The sequence below is a fragment of the Oncorhynchus kisutch genome, linkage group LG12, assembly GCF_002021735.2.
Source record: "Oncorhynchus kisutch isolate 150728-3 linkage group LG12, Okis_V2, whole genome shotgun sequence".
In the NCBI taxonomy this organism is placed as follows: domain Eukaryota; kingdom Metazoa; phylum Chordata; class Actinopteri; order Salmoniformes; family Salmonidae; genus Oncorhynchus; species Oncorhynchus kisutch.
The window spans coordinates 43735973-43753722 of NC_034185.2; the positions used below are offsets into that span (position 1 = coordinate 43735973).

General features: G+C 40.3%; 1 protein-coding gene across 1 annotated transcript; it reads right to left on the reverse strand.

The window, feature by feature from the left end:
• Positions 1-11086: 11086 nt before the first annotated feature.
• On the reverse strand, positions 11087-17744 carry casp3a (caspase 3, apoptosis-related cysteine peptidase a). The gene is made up of 6 exons (XM_020497020.2): positions 17473-17744; positions 16504-16643; positions 15057-15185; positions 14068-14243; positions 12721-12835; positions 11087-12483 (listed from the first exon to the last, which is right to left on the reverse strand). The coding sequence occupies exons 1-6, from the start codon at positions 17535-17537 to the stop codon at positions 12254-12256; spliced, it is 855 nt and encodes a 284-aa protein (XP_020352609.1). The 5' UTR covers positions 17538-17744; the 3' UTR covers positions 11087-12253.
• Positions 17745-17750: the final 6 nt, after the last annotated feature.

Sequence of the window (17750 nt, forward strand, 5' to 3'; positions counted from 1 at the left end):
TGGATGATTCATTCTCCGATCCAAAGTTATGCTTGCATTCAGTGCTTTGAATGCATTTTAGGGGCATATTCCCCACTGTTTCAACTGTGCAGCTATTGCTGCTCGAATTACAATAAAGAACAGGTGGGGTCCTGTGTCCAATGATTGGATAATGCTTGAAAAGTGTTTTGGTGCAGCCTGCTCTCATAGACTAGACGTTACATAGTAAACGGTAAATCCGAGACACTCAAATGAAACAGTATGTTACATTTGGTAGGGTTACATAAGACAGAAGGGTACTTAAGGCAAAAATGAAAGGAGCGTGGTTGGCTGGGGTGCGAATGTCTAACAACCCAAAGGTTGAGTGATCGAATCTCATCATTGACAATTTTAGCTAATTAGCAATTTTGCAACTACTTTCCAACTACTTAGATTCAACGGTTAAGGTTAGGGAAGGGTTAGCTAAGATGTTAAGTCCTAACCTTAACCCTTAACCCTTTAACCTAACCCCTAGCCTAGCTAATGTTAGCTAGGTAGCTAACGTTAAATAGGTGGCTAACATTAGCCACAACAAATTGGAATTCATAACATATTGTCCGAATTGCAATTCGTAACATATCATACAAATTGTTATTCGTAACATATCATACGGAATGGATGATGGACATCCACAAATATACCATACAAAACATAACATGTCATTCTAAATATGAAATGCTCTGAGACCAGGTTTGTTGGTGGATAAAGCTGACATCTCCAACCTATGCAATTTATATAAAAAAACAACTCATGAAGTGGCAATAGCTTTGTTGGGATGACATGGTATTTGTGTTGTTATGACCAGGGATGGGGTGAGTAATTGATTAATTGATATTGAACTTGAAGATCTTGTCCCTGTCATTGACTTCCATAGTTTTTTTGGTTAGCAGCAGCTAGTTAAAGAGATTGAACAGGATCTTAAAGATGCGTTATAAATGTTTTGTGTAATTTCAGTATGTAATTTTGAAAGTAGCGTTGACGAGCGTAAGCGGGTCCACGAAAGGTGGGCACAATTATGTACAATGTTATCCACTTTGTATGATATGTTAAATCCTGCAACAACATGTTTGTATTACCAATTTTTAAGTGCTTAAATACATTTAACAGGATCTTAAGCACTTACAAATTCAGAACATATTGCATGAATTGGAATTCGTAACATATACAAATTGCAGGATTTTTTTTACACTACTAACCATGAATAAAAGCACCAGACCATTATTCCTCATCCACCAAACTTTACAGTTGGCACTATACATTGGGGCATGTAGCGTTCTCCTGGCATCCGCCAAACCCAGATTAGTCCATCGAACAGCCAGATGGGGAGGCGTGATTAATCACTAGAGAGACTGCTCCAGAATCCAATGGCGGCGAGCTTTACACCACTCCAGCCGATGCTTGGCATTGCACATGGTGATCTTAGGCTCGTATGCGGCTGCCTAGCCATGAAAACCCATTTTCTGAAGCTCCCGACGAACAGTTATTGTGCTGACTTTGCTTCCAGAGGTAGTTTGGAACTCGGTAGTGAGTGTTGCAACTCACTACCGCTTCAGCACTCGCGGTGCCGTTCTGTGAACTTGTGTGGCCTACCACCTCGCGGCTGAGCCGTTGTTGCTCCTAAATCTTTCCACTTCACAATGACAGCACTTACAGTTGACCGGGGCAGCTCTAGCAGGGCAGAAATTTGACGAACTGACTTGTTGGAAAGGTGGCATCCATTGACGGTGCCACGTTGAAAGTCGATGAGCTCTCCAGTAAGGCGTTTACTGACAATGTTTGACTATGGAGATTGAATGGCTGTGTGCTCGATTTTATACACTTGTTAGCAACAGGTGTGGCTGAAATAGCCGAATCCACTCATTTTAAGGGGTGTCCACATACATATATATATATATATATGTTAAGAATTCCCATTCATAGAATATGTTACAAAAAATAGAGGTAAGTCCTAGAATAGTACAGATATGAAGTGAACATGTTTAACCTATTAATGTTGCATTTAGGTCCAACGATGTACGAGGCCTATTGATGTTTCTTGTAATCTACACCTCGATTAGGCTTATAGAAATCATTATTTTGATAAATGATTTTCAATTTGAGCTTCATTATTTCTATATTGCCTACACTTTCTCGTTCTGAACTTCTAATGCGAGTGGGGCGAGTGTGGCTTTGTTATAATGATCACAAGAGCAGCTGCTCAACGATTTGACAGCTCCAACGCTTCTGACACCGCCAAAACATCAGCTGTGCAGGTGTCGGCTATCGTCGGTTAACGCTTGCGCTTGATCTGTTTGAATCTTGGCCTAATTAAAATGTTTACATTTGGAAACAGTGGCCAGGTAAATAAAAACCAAAGCATGGGTTGCTGTCATACCTTGTCCATAGACTGCTGACAGCGTAAGGAAACTAATATGTAATTTGGGTGCACTATGCTTTAACAAGTCACAGAACATATTCTGACTGTGTCAGTTTCACGGGCAACTAGCCACAGTAAGTTTAGTGATTGTACTGACTATCAACTGTTTTATTTTATTAGACGAGTGGCTCTTGAACACAATCATGAGCGTAGACTGTAAGGATGTTCACAATCTTTTTGTATTTTTCTCTTTATTTTCGTCGCTTTTGTTAACTCCCAATGCACCAGACTCATACACACACATGCACTTACCTAGCTACCTCCACCACCTCTCTGACAGCAGAGCAAGACAGTGTGTCAACATCTAGGTGCTGTGTCTGTGGTATACAGTCATATATAAATATCTATTAAAATATCAGCCCCTACAAAGTTGACTAGTCAAATTCAAAATCAGTTCCACTCAATTGCAGAAATTACCAGCACTTGATTTTAGGAGTTTGCAACAATATGCCATTTTTAAGACCTCTGCATGGCTATTCATCTAAGATGTTACTTGGAAACTTGGGGCAGAATCAAACCAAGGACTGTGGGAGACTTTCACTGCACCAAAAATGTTAATGTTTCGTAAAATATACTTTCATGTGATGCAGTAATGGCATCACTTTCTTGCAGCGCAGGTTTGTTGTAATTCCAGCCCTAGGGTAGTTTGCTATAAAATTAAATGGTCACACAGCATTTGGACCGAATGCTGAAATATACAGATTGGTTAAGTAACCTTAATTTCCAGGCTTCCTCGCGTAATGAACGAGATTTGGGATGTATGGTAATGTGAGACTAGCCCGCAGTCTGCTAGGTAAAAAATATGTTGAGTAAGTTTTCCATCAAACTGACATTGAACATCAACAGATTTTTTGGTTGAATTCACAGAAAGTGGGCAACATACACAGTTTGTCTAATTTCAACCAGAAATTACTATTTGTATTTCAAGGGTTGGTTCATTTCAAATTCGTTGACAACTCAATTAAATATCCACAAAAATATGTTGATTTGAGATTTCGTCAGGTTTTTCCCCCGAGGGGGAACATTTGGGATTTTAGCGCCGCATAAAACATTCCTAAATTATAACAGTACTGAACCATACTGTAAATGAGTGAAATTAGGGATTTTTTTTTGTAATGTCTACAATATTAGAAAAAAGTTCCTATTTGTGTAAAAATGTTGTTTATGTGTTGGTTATAGGTTTTGGTTATAGGTTTTAAATGGTGCTGTTGTTTTTAAAACACTATAAACATGGCCATCAGATTTGCACATTTTCTTGATATCTGCCTATACACAAAATGAATGTTAAGATCTGCCAACTTTTTGAAGAGTAAAGCAAGATATACAATGGGTGTTGCAAGATCTTTCACATGTAAAACAATTATATTTGACATCTTTCATTTGGCAAATTATTACACTTAAATGACCACCTTTTAAATCACTTGTTTAGTGAGGGTTGGACTTGACAGGTGTGCTGCACACTCTTAAAAAATACCTAGTAGAAACTTTGGGTGTTTATGTGCTGGCTCTAAATAAATAAAAATACTAAGCATATAACTTTGATATCCTGTGTGTGCTTTTCTCTGTGGATATATTCTTACATTGACCCTTTTGGAATTAGGACTGCAAACATCTACTTGGAACAATTTTTTTTATAATCTTGGCTGCAAGGACTTTTGTTTGAACTTGACAGGATGTTGACCAGAGGGGAGTATTTATCAAGGGTTTCATGGTGTTTAGGTTTTAGTTTAGTTTTTATTCATGTTACACATTTTCATCTAAAACCTGAATTGCAGGTTTTGGATGAAATAATTATACTAGTGGTGGAGTTTAATGATGGAGTTATGGTAAACTTTTTTTGCTTTGTAATTCATAGAAAGGTTTGTGTCCTATAATTCGCCCGGGGTGTGTGAAATCATAAAATTGATTAAATCGTTTTTTCCCCTCATCAATCTACACACAATACCCCATAATGACAAAGCAAAAACAGTTTTTTTATATTTTTTTGCACATTTATAAAAAAAAGAGAAGAAAATTAAATATAAAAATTCCGTAAGTATTCAAAACTTTTACTCAGTACTTTGTTGAAGCACCTTTTGGCAGCGATTACAGCCTCAAGTCTTCTTGGGAATGACACAACAAGCTTGGCACACCTGTATTTGGGGAGTTTCTCCCATTCCTTGCAGATCCTCTCATGTCTGTCAGGTTGGATGAGGATCGTCGCTGCACAGCTATTTTCAGGTCTCTCCAGAGATGTTCAATCTGGTTCAAGTCTGGGCTCTGGCTGGGCCACTCAAGGACATTCAGAGACTTGTCCCAAAGCCACTCGTGTTGTTTTGACTGTGTGCTTAGGTTCGTTGTCCTGTTGGAAGGTGAACCTTCGCCCCAGTCTGAGGTCCTGAGCGTTCTGGGCAGGTTTTCATCAAGGAGCTTTCTGTATATTTCTCCGTTCATCTTTCCCTCGATCCTGGCTAGTCTCCCAGCCCTTGCCTCTGAAAAACATATCCACAGCATGATGCTGCCACCATGCTTCACTGTAGGGTTGGTGCAAGGTTTCCTCCAGACGTGACGCTTGGCATTCAGGCCGAAGAGTTCAATCTTGGTTTCATCAGACCAGATAATCTTGTTTCTCATGGTCTGAGAGTCTTTAGGTGCCTTTTGGCAAACTTCAAGCAGGCTGGCATGTGCCTTTTACTGGGGAGTGGCTTCTGTCTGGCCACTCTACCATAAAGGCCTGATTAGTGGAGTGCAGCAGAAATGATTGTCCTTCTGGAAGGTCCTCCCATGTCCACAGAGGAACTCTGGAGCACTGTCAGAGTGACCAATGGAGTGAGCACTGTCAGAGTGACCAGAAGGCCCTTCTCCCCCGATTGCTCAGTTTGGCCAGGCAGCCAGCTCTAGGAAGAGTCTTAGTGGTTCCAAACTTCTTCCATTTAAGAATTATGGAGGCCACTGTGTTCTTGGGGACCTTCAATGCTGCAGAAATGTTTTGGTACCCATCCCCAGATCTGTGCCTCGACACAATCCTGTCTCGGAGCTCTACGGACAATTCCTTCGACCGCATTGGCTTGGTTTTTGCTCTGACATGCAGTGTCAACTGTGTGACCTTATGTAGACAGGTGTGTGCCTTTCCAAATCATGTCCAATCAATTTAATTTACCACAGGTGGACTCCAAGTTGTAGAATCATCTCAAGGATGATCAATGGAAACAGGATGCACCTGAGATCAATTTCGAGTCTCATAGCAAAGGGTCTGAATACTTATGTAAATAAGGTATTTCTGTTTTTTTCTTTTATACATTTGCAAACATTTCATAAAAACCTGTTTTCAGTTTGTCATTATAGAGTATTCTGTGTAGATTAATGAGGGGAAAAAGTCATTTAATACATTTTAGAACAAGGCCGTAACGTAACAAAATGTGGAAAAAGTCAACAGGTCTGAATACTTTCCGAATGCACTGTATATTAATATATGGGTTCAATTCAATCAAGCTTACATGCAGTACATTATTTTACCCAAATACATAAACTGTACCTTTTTATTACCCAAATAAAACAGCAGAATGATTTTGTGGTAATGTAATCAAATAGCAGACAGACTCCCTTCTCAAGTAAACCTTATGAAGGGCACGTTCCTCTGCCCATGCGTTGCTGATGCATTCCATATCTTGCAACACCTGGATAGGTCTTTTCAGTATCAGCTAACCACATCCATTATGTTATAGCAATTTGTCATTCGATGACCCTGTCTGACGTGGCAAGCAACCATTGATTGATGCCTGCAAGGTCTGAGCAGGGGAACGCGATCCATATGTTATAGCATGCCACTTTTCAAACCAATTGGGAACTCAGAAAAATACAAGGTCAAATCATGACGTCAGTGATCTTCAGGTCAGAAAGTCAGAGCTCTAGAAAGAGGCCTGAGTTCCCGAGTTGGAATTCTGAGTTGCATGACCATTCAAATTTCCCAGCCGGAGCTGTTTTTTCCTGAGTTCCCAGTTGTTTTGAACACAGCAACTATCTGATGCCCGACTGCACAGTCAGTGACGTGGCATGCAGACATTGGTTGATATATGCAGCGTCTGAGCCGGGGAATGTGACCAATATCGGCCTCAGTCTCAAATCCAATCACCTTCCAGTACTACTATCTGGTGACTGAAGGAGCACACTGCTTATCCCGCATTCAAAACAACTGGGAACTGAGAACTGGAAAATCTCAGACTTCCAAATTCAGTATGTTCAAGACAACTGGGAACTCTGGAAAAAAACCTAGCTCCGACTGGTATTTTTTTTTTGGAATGGTCATCCAACTCAGGCATCTTTCCAAAGCTCCGACCTGAAGATGACCGATGTCATGATTAGACGTTGTTTCCAGTTGTCTTGAAATAACCATTACTGCATTAAGAGGTTAGTGATGTACCCGTACCATATGACTAAACTAATATGAGGGCCTAGTCCCATTTCAGTCCCTTGCCCCTACCTATATAGTATAAAAGACCGGAAAGGACTAGATAAGGGTAAACAATATGTTGGTCTTCCTAGACCTGCAGTCGGCAGAGTGGGGATTCTTCCATATTGCTTTCACGTTTACAGCATCTGATAAGATCTGCGGAGACAAAAGGGGCTAGGCATTGAAATGGAATGTGGCCATTAAAACAGAAATTGCAGCAACAGCAACCTCTTGTGGCACAAGTAACAGCACCAGTGCCCTATATTGTTGTCATCAAAATCAGAAAGGTATTTTGCTTATTCAATGTAATTCGCATTATAGCGAGCATGACCTTTTAAATGTTAATGCAATCATTGTGAAAGCCAGAACATTGCCTTTAAAAAATGCATTGTCTACAAGTGTGATCAGATTGAATTGCATCCTAGTTTGGACCTCAAACATTGTACAAATATTTCTACTGTTGGCTTATATTGTGTTTTTTTTAAATACAGATGACAATTTTGATACTCATCACTGCATCCTGTAGGCTTATCAAAAGGTTGGCTGGACTTCACTAAAGACCCATAGATCTCTTCATTAATCCATTTTTGTATGCAAGGCCCTACTTCATAGACTTCCGTCTTATCTAATTTAGCTCTTGACGTATAGACACCTGAGTTGCCGAACCCCTTCATAGGATTGGTAGGATTCCCTTCATAGGATTCATAACTCTTGACTCTTGATGTTCCTAGGGTCTCCACCGAGCTAGGTAAATATGCTTTTAGTTTTAATGCACCGTATTGCTGGAACAAAATTCTAAATATATTTCATCTTAATATTCTTGTGCTGTTCGGTATTGATTGGGTAATTATTAGTTTTTCGGAGTGATATCTGATGTTTTACTTGTGCGTCCCATGACTGTATTTTAATTCATGTATATTTTGTGTATAATGTAGGTATTTGTGTTGTATTGTGCAGGACACATTTGAAAAAGAGGCCTAGGTCTCAATATGTCTTATGATAAAATAAAGGTAAAATAAAAACAATATTTACATGGTCATTTACCAGATGAAGGGTGAAATAATTTTACAAACTCCAAAAAACTACTTTTATTTTCTGTAGACAGCCGGTGGTACTGACTAGACAAAATGCGAGGACATTAAATTATTAAGGATAGTACAGTTTCTATGACAATGGAGCAGAGTATTTTTTTCATTGCACTCAATAGAACTAACAGTGTAAAATAGACATGACCAATGTTGCCTCTAAGCATGCTAGGCCTATATTATGACCAAATAGCCACAGTAGCCTACTTGACCACTGTTAAAACTAACTTAAAGCAGGTACAATGTTCACAGTAAACGCGTGCCGGACGTTGCACAGAATTTTCGCAATATTAAAGTTTGCGCTCAGCAGACCTGAAATTTGCTCAGTGATTTAAAAAAATGTGGGAACATTGGACATGATGTAATCATATTGTACGGAGACAGCTTATGGACAAAGGTAATACATACATGTTTCTCTATGGACAACCATATCACCAAAGGACAGTATTAAAAAGTTATTAGCAAAAATCCATCATAACTCCATGCATTGAATTTGACAATGTAAATATGAGAAACGGTCCTACTTTAAAATTACAATATAATAATTGATTTACATGGTAGGCCTAATTACTTTGTAGGTACTGTCAGGTGCATCTAAGTGTCATGAAAAGGGTTGTACCAAGATGTTTGATGTATTGGAATAATTGATTATTCTCATGTTGTATTAATAGAAGGGGAGGGGCTATAAAACCTCTTTGCCTCATTAAAAAGAGGCCCCTCTGAGTAATGTGTGACTGTGAAGAAGAAGCTCTGCAGGGGAGTGGAGGAGATAAGACTAGTCAAACATTCCACAATAAATCAACTTTGGGGAGTGGACGTTTACTGCTAAGTTTTAGATAACACTAAAAGCCATTGTTTATATAGCTTGGGAGGCAGGGTTTTGGTCTCGGGAGTAAAAAAGCTAATGACGTAGGTAGTGACATCACCAGGCTAGACTGAGGATGTAACAAAACTTGAGACTTTTTGTTTGATGCAGAACTTACTCTGAAACATGCGTACTATGTTCCTGATTGTCAACTTCTGTCTGCAATTGCATTAAAAGGTTTTGAATTATTTAATTAAATATATGGTCATAATGCTAATTTGACCAATGATTGACAAGGAGGAAAGGAACGAACATATCGCTACATCGTACAATGTTTGCTAATCTAATGTGTGAATATCCCAATGTGTAATGACACAACTGTAAACTGCTATCACAATAAATTGCACTCTGTAACAATGTGCCTAATCTGTAGTTACGCTTTACCCATCTGACTATAATGTAAATATGATTGTTGCGCCATTTATTATATAAAGCAGAACCGAAAACTGTAACTATAATTGTTGGAGCTTCGAGAACTTCACCAACTAAGTGAAATTCAAAACAATTACAGTATGACAAATGTGATCAAGAGGCAATGACGGTTTACATCTTTCCCGCCTCTCCCATTTCCTTAGGAGCATGCACCCACGTGTCGTCTCCTCGTTGGTTTTTAGGAGCATATACCCACGTGGGTGATTGAAAGATGAAGTGAGGTCCACACTCCAGTCCAGTTGGTAGTGGTAATGCACCTTAAAGTTGGTTGCCAACCACTATTTAAAGTCCAAAGAAGAAGCCTGAAGTAGGAAAGATTACTAGAAAAATAATGTTTTATCTGTGGATTAATTGTCACAGGTAGAGGACCTTGTGCATTTCAGGTAAAATAACAACCCAATGTTTATATCACAGGACAAAAGAGCTAGCAACAGCAAGCTAGCTAAATTGTCATAAATGTTTGCTTATCAACCTGTCCCGAAATTAATGTAATTGGTTCAGAATTTGTTTTGATATTTCAACCTGTGTCCTGATCGCATCTGGTGTGGATGGACAAAATCAACATGCGTGTGATGGCGCACATCTGGTCAGCATGTAACTGTACGCGCAGCAAATACATGCCAATTTCCACATGCTTTTGGAAACTTGGGCAGAAAAAGTTAACTTCGACCCACTGAGAAAAAAGAGACAATGCTGAAGTGTAATTCAATAAGAGAAAAGCTGCAAAATGGAGAGTTGAAAATTAAAAGAAGTGAGGACCAGAACAGTGGCCTAATGTTTGGGAAAGATGTTATGTGTGATGATTTTGAGACACTATACAAATTTGACAGTCACAAGATGGGGAACTGTACTGTTCAGATGGATAATAAACTGTAAACTGCTATCACAATAAACTGTTCTCTGTAACAATTAGCCTAATCAGTGTAAAAAAAAAGGGGGGGGGGGGGGGGGGTCAATGCAAATAGTCCGGGTAGCCATTTGATTAGCTGTTCAGCAGTCTTGGGGGTAGAAGCTGATCAGAAGCCTTTTGGAACTAGACTTGGTTCTCCGGCACCGCTTGCCATGTGGCAGAAGAGAGAACAGTCTATGACTAGGGTGGCAATATTTAGGGCCTTCCTCTGACACCCACCATCTGGTATATGGCAGGAAGCTTGGCCCCAATGATGTACTGGGCCGTACCCACTACACTCTGTAGCGTCTTGCTGTCAAAAGCCGAGCAGTTGCCATACCATGCTCTCGATGGTGCAGCTGTTGAACTTTTTGAGGATCTGATTACCCATGCCAAACAGTTTCAGTCTCCTGAGGGGGACTGAAAAGATCATCGTCGTGCCCTCATCACAACTGTCTTGGTGTGTTTGGATCATGATATTTTGTTGGTGATGTGGACACCAAGGAACTTGAAGCTCTCACATTGAGGGAGACACTTCCAGGTCTCTGACGTCCTTCTTGTGGGCGGTCTCATCGTTGTTGGTGATCAGGCCTACCACCGTTGTGTCATTTGCAAATTTAATGGTGTTGGAGCCGTGCAGTCGTGAGTGAACAGGGAGTACTAAGCACACAACACTGGGGCCCCTCAGGGTGAGGATCAGTGTGGCAAATGTGTTGTCCAGTTTGAGGTGAATTATCACTGTTCTGATATCTAGAAGCTCGTTTCGGTCCTAATAGACGGTGGCAGAAACATTATGTACTAAGTTACAAATAACGCGACAAAAACACATACAAAATAGCACAATTGGTTAAGAGCCATCTCCTCTGGCACCATTATGATTATTTATAATATATTTAACTCCTGCAGAATGAAGCAGTTCTTGCAGCCGAACTGAAATCTTATCAGAAACATGTTAGGTCATTTTCACAGCTTTAATTCCTGTCAAACTGATGTCACGTGTACATTTTGCACAGAAAATCTTATTGCATTTTCACATATAGTTGGGTGGTTGCAGATGGGTTATTAGCAATTGCGGGCGGGTGAATAAAACAGCTGACCCGCACATCACTACCGGAGTGCACCTTTAAGCTTCTACAACTGGGCCTTTAATATATAGACAAAATGTCTCTGCCAAGTTAGAGAGGACACATCCTGTCTATCGGCATACACATACTATCAACATACCAAACATTTGTTACGCCAGGACAGGAGAAAATGTTTTTAACCTACAAACAGATTAAGCATTTGGTCATGTTCAGGTCAGGAAGAGCTTTCAATTGACCCACTTTGAAGCCTTATTTCTGCAGAATTAATTTAACAGGATAGTTTTTTTCACAGAATAACTATAACGAACCTACACAATATCTGGCAATTAAAAAAATATCAATTTAAACCCACACAAAAGACAAATGTAACATAATCCCTTCAGAAATGCACTTCGACTACTCATTCAAGTATCCAACAAAATGTGTGGTTCTAGACATTGTAAAAATAATCAAATAAAAAGTTTAAAGAAAAATGAGGGAAAAATGCTGGTGCTTGTAGATGAGTTGCACATCCACGATTTGATTACTACACACTACCCCTGCAATCTACTCCCAAAACGTTATACACATCCTCCGTTAAACTTTACACACAAGGGATCATTCAGTAAGAAACAGGGTTAGGGTCAATTCAACTTTCAAATCAATCAGTGCATTTAGGAAGTCTTCTAAATTTAACATTTACAATTAGGATTTCACACTTCCTCAGTTGATGGAATTGAAATGTAAACTGACCCCTACCCTGAAGAAGAGTCAACTTCTTGACATCAGGCTGAAAGCATGACAGAGGTTTCAACCTCCAACATAAAATGTGATACTTAAGCCTACAAGTTTAAACCAAGTCCAACTTGAGCTAGAGTGATTGAGCAGTGGTGTTAAAAATTCAGCTAATACAATCCACAACCAAAACAAACACACATCTATTGCCCTCACTCAGATAGAAGCTGGTACCAGGAGTGTGACCATAGGAGTTGGCGAGACAGCTAAAACCAATCTGGGACCAGGCAAATGAGGAGCTTCTTCAAACCTTTCTCCGTTCAGGATGTAAAGTACATCTCTTTGGTCAGCATTGATACAATGCAGGGGATCTGCTTCTTGGCATCGAAGCCGGGAGAGTTTGACGCAGACTCAAACTCTGTCGCCACCTTGTGGTTGACCCGGGTCAGGATGTGTTGGACCTCCAGCTCTTTGCTGTACTTGCCAATCATCTCACACAGAGATTGGATAAACCAGGAGCCAGTCTGAGTGTTTCTCCATGAGTAGTAGCCTGTGGGAAGACATGTGAGAGCACATAAGAGTCAAGGGCCTGGTTTGAATAATTCAGAAAATGCATCCATGCTCAGATAATAACAGATCTAAATTGGATGGATTGGTAAAGTAAGAGGGTGGTAGCCTTGCATTCACAGATCCAATTACTTATAGATCTGTGCACACCTCAAGGAAATCTGACTGGAGACTGCTTCTATGTGTGTGTGTGTGTGTGGCTTTGGAACATGTCTTGGACCTGGAGCTGTGGAGTAGGCATAGAGGAAGTCTGCTTCCACAGGGATCTTGGTTGAACTCCCATCTGAACTGCTGTCTGCCTCGATGCCCCCGTCCAGATCAGTACCTCTGCAAGCCTGCTTGTCACACACATGGGGGAACAGGAGACATGGATCAGTCACAGTCACACACGAACGCAAAGGCTACCTTTTGAACAATCCCTCCCTCACCTCTTCCTGTCATCCAGGACCTCTATACCAGGCAGTGTCAGAGGAAGGCCCTAAAAATTGTCAGACTCCAGCCACCCTAGCCATAGACTGTTCTCTCTGCTACTGCACGGCAAGCGGTATAAGAGTGCCAATTCTAGGTCCAAGAGGCTTCTAAACAGCTTCTAGCCCCAAGCCATAAGACTCCTGAACATCAAATAAAATGGTTACCCAGACTATTTGCATTGCCCCCCCCCCCACCCTATTTTACACTGCTGATACTCTCTATTATCTATGCAGTCACTTTAATAACCTACATGTATTTTAGGTAATATGTACCTTAACTAACCAGTGCCCCCACACATCGACTGTGTACCGGTACCCCCTGTATATAGCCTCGCTATTCTTATTTTACTGCTGCTTTTTTATTATTTATTACTTTTATTTCTTAGTATTTTTTTCTTAACTACTTTGTTGGTTAAGGGCTTATAAGTAAGCATTTCACTGTAAGGTTGTATTCGGCGCATGTGACAAATACATTTTTTATTTGATTTGACTGTGGACGAGACGAACCTGTTTTGTCAGTAGGGGATTCAATTAGCCTCTATCTTATACCTTCTTTTAACCTTAACTTCATATTGTTGTTCTAGTGCTTTGGTTTGGAACTACAAAAATCTCTGAAACTGGAAACACTTATCTCCCTCACTAGCTTTAAGCACCAGCTGTCAGAGCAGCTCACAGATTACTGCACCTGTGCATAGCCCATCTATAATTTAGCCAAACAACACCTCTTTCCCTACTGTATTTATTTTATTTTATTTATTTTGCTCCTTTGCACCCCATTATTTTTATTTCTACTTTGCACATTCTTCCATTCCAGTGTTTTACTTGCTATATTGTATTTACTTTGCCACCATGGCCTTTGTTTTTCCTTTACCTCCCTTATCTCACCTCATTTGCTCACATCGTATATAGACTTGTTTCTACTGTAGTATTGACTGTATGTTTGTTTTTACTCCATGTGTAACTCTGTTGTTGTATGTGTCGAAATGCTTTGCTTTATCTTGGCCAGGTCGCAATTGTAAATGAGAACTTGTTCTCAACTTGCCTACCTGGTTAAATAAAGTGAAATAAAAATAAATAAATAATAATGGCCACAGTACCTGGATGAAGAAGAGTTTGGGCTTGCCCACCAGCGAGTTGCAGCGGTCGCCCCGGAACAGGCTGGTGAGGCTCTTGAGCTCGATGGAGGCATCCGTCCCGAAGAACACGCCATCATCCCCGTGACTCAGCAGGACACACACGAACGAAGCGGAGCAGCTGTGGTCCTCCTTGGAGGCTGGAAACAGCATCAAGTTTTTGATTGGTCCTTCACAGAATTTAAAAGGCTCTATCTGCTGTTGCTACATATATTTTTTACTTATAAATGATTGATTATTGATGTACCCATTGATTCTTGAAGAACATAACATAAATTCCCCATGAGCTTAGTTAAACTGTCATACTCCATCAGAACCCAAAATATAAGCTTGCATTACTTCAATGTTTGTAAACGAAGTAAATGTAAACAGACACTGTACAGCATTTTAAAACATGGTTAAAACTATAATGTTGATATCATGATCAGTCCTGGCATCCATAGCTCTGTCTATGAGTTGGGAATGGTTACATTTCTTCAGCCCCATCTCTCAACTTTTTACTGAAACATTTGTGGGGAAGGCGTTTTGTTATTGTTTCAACTTCGGATTGCCCCTTTAAAAAGATAGACAAGAGCAGTATTGGGACAATTTCCAGAACAAGTGAGAAACGAGACGCTCATTTTCTTCACCAATGTTTTCACACAGCTATCACGTTGCAGGTGAGTGAATGAAGCGCAACAGACACAGAGCACATGTGCAGACACTGAGAGCGGATCGTTTTGCATCGTGCTCACCTGCTATGTTTTTGCTTAACCCTGTTGCTCGTGGAAACGTAATATTGTTGATTCTCAGTTTAAGTACAGGAGACAATGTACTTTCACTTGTTTTTATTGTGAATGGGCTGCTTTTAAAACATAATTTACTGAATGTCTTCTGTGTATGATCTTTATACGAAGACAAACCCATCTTCGTGGTGGTTGTCAGTGGTGGTGCTGACTTTCAAACATGCTTACCTGTGGTTAAAACATGCTTGATCTGGTCCACTTTCTGGTCATTGTAAACCTTCACCTTATAACCCAGTTTCCCAAACACCTTCATCACGTTGCCTGCATCCACATCTGTGCCATTGCGTACATTCATACCTTTAAAAACAAAGTAAGTCAAGTTATTAGACTAATTCAATTTGCTTTCTGGATATGTAATGTGTGTCATCATTGTGTACATACAGCCTTTACACAGTAGTGGAAAATGTACCTAATTGTCATACTTGAGTAAAAGCAAAGATACCTTAAAATGACAAGTAAAAGTGAGTCACCCAGTAAAATACTACTTGAGTAAGTCTAAAAGTGTTGGGTTTTAAATATAATTAAGTATCAAAAGTAAATGTAATTCCAAAAATATAGGGGCCTCCCGAGTGGCGAAGTGGTCTAAGGCACTGATTCGCAGTGCCAGCTGTGCCACTAGAGGCTCTGTTGCAGCCAGCCGCAACCGGGAGACCCATGGGGCGGCGCACAATCGGCCCAGCGTAGTCCGAGTAAGGGGAGGGCTTGTAAGGCGGGGATGTTCTTGTCCCATCGCTCACAAGCTCCTGTGGCAGGCCTGACACAGTCGCCACGTGTATGGCGACAAGAACACTCCAACACATTGGTGTGACTGGCTTCCGGGTTAAGCGGGCATTGTGTCAAGAAGCAGTGCGGCTTGGCTGAGTTGTGTTTCGGAGGATGCACGGCTCTTGACCTTCGCGCCTCTCCTGAGTCTGTATGGGAGTTGCAGCAATGGGACAATACTGTAAACTACCAATTGTATACCATGAAAAAGGGGTCATATATATATAAGTATCAAAAGGTAAAAACATAAATAATTGCAAATTCCTTATATAAAGCAAACCAGACAGAACCATTTTTATTTTATTTGGCTAGCCAGAGGCACACGCCAACACTCACACATATTTTACAAAACAAGCATGTGTGTTTAGTGAGTCCTCCAGGTCAGAGGCAGTAGGGATGACCAGGGATGTTCTCTTGATAAGTGTGTGAATTGGACCATTTTCCTGTTCTGCTAAGCATTCAAAATGTAACATACTTTTGGGTATTGGGGAAAATGTATGGAGTAAAAAGTACATTATTTTCTTTAGGAATGTAGTGAAGTAAAAGTTGTATAAAATCTAAATAGTAAAGTACAGATACTACAAAGAAAACGACTTAAATAGTACTTTAAAGTATTTTTACTTAAGTACTTTTCATCACTGCCTTTACAAATATTCTTATAGTAGTAACCCAGCAGACAAAGCTGGGTGAGGTAATGTCATTACAACCATTTTACATAATCAGGTTATAATGATGTAATTTCAACTAGTTTCCCCCACTGAGAAGAAGCTGAACAACAAGCGTTATGCAAATACAAAACATAAGTATTAGACATAGCCTAGACCCGGAGTCTACAAATGAACGAACACAATACCTGTTCTTCTGTCAAAGTTCTTGTTGTTAATGATGATACACTGGCCAATGCTGGGGTAGCTGAGGCTGTACCTGAAGCTATGGGACTGAGGCTTGGCATCCACCTGCATAGACCCAGAGCCACCACAGGGGCCCTCTGACCTAGGAAACAAATAGATGCCACTTAGCAGACGCTTTCATCCAAAGTCACTTACATTTTCGTGTGTCATGCACACTGAGAATCCCTCTGAGAATTGAACGTACGACTTTGTCATTGGTAGCTCTTACCAACTGAGAAACACAGGACCACTAGTTAGATTACAGCAATACGCCAAGCTGATACTCTGTGTAAGTCAGATCTCAGACTGGGTTTTGAGTAAGTATACACTTGAACCGTTGAAATACTTTTGAGCATCCTTCCCTCAAAGTAATAACTGATCAGACATGTGGATTGTGTGGAAGCTGTGAGATGGTACCCTTACTTTTCATCTGTAGAATCAGTGATTACTTTAAGAAGGGGTGGAAGGATGCATTTCAAAAGCATTTCCCAGGCAGGCCCTTAACCCAAAATTCTCCCAGGGGTGTTGCCATGTGGCTGACCCTGTGCCTTCTCTCTCTCTCAGACTGTTAAGCAATATCTATGAATAAAAATATAATACTTTTTCAAAAGAGATACAATAGATCTCCTATTGTAAAACGTCTCTTTTTAGTCGTATATATGGCTGTGTGTCAACTATAGGCGTGACACAATAACAATTTTGGCAATTTCCTGTATGTTGTCTAGCATGGACCAAATATAGGCATCAAACTCCATGGCCGCAACACGATCATCAAGTAACAATGTCGCCTAATGTCCTGATTTCATTACAAAAATGTATAATAACATGTGGTCGTCCGAATGACTGGTGAATATCGCAACTCAAAACAACTTTACCACGGTTTGCTAGGCTACTTCGTAAAATACATGCATTGAGATAACAAAGAATCTCACTCTTGTCCATCGCCCCGCCTAGCGTCAACGCAGTCCCCAGCACTCAAATCGTTGGCTGCTGACATGGTATTCTGCGAATCGATTTCAAACAAATGTCAGTGACTATATAAAAAATGTTGTTAGTAAAGTTTTGGTCAGACCGTGCAAATGGCCACCCTTATATCAAGCCAATATATTGTATGCACATGTCTTCCTATAGTTCTTTGTTACAAACAACAGTCCGCAACCAACCAATAGTAGCGTCCGGAGTAAACAATATTAGAATACGTCACAATCGA

What these genes read in the sequence shown, in the direction of transcription:
- casp3a (XM_020497020.2), bottom strand. Translation starts at nt 17,537, where the DNA reads ATGTCAGCAGCCAACGATTTGAGTGCTGGGGACTGCGTTGACGCTAGG. An exon ending in AGGCGGGGCGATGGACAAGA is followed by an intron (nt 16,644 to 17,472) that starts GTGAGATTCTTT and finishes TTTGTTTCCTAG; the next exon opens with GTCAGAGGGCCCCTGTGGTG. An exon ending in GAACTTTGACAGAAGAACAG is followed by an intron (nt 15,186 to 16,503) that starts GTATTGTGTTCG and finishes TTGTTTTTAAAG; the next exon opens with GTATGAATGTACGCAATGGC.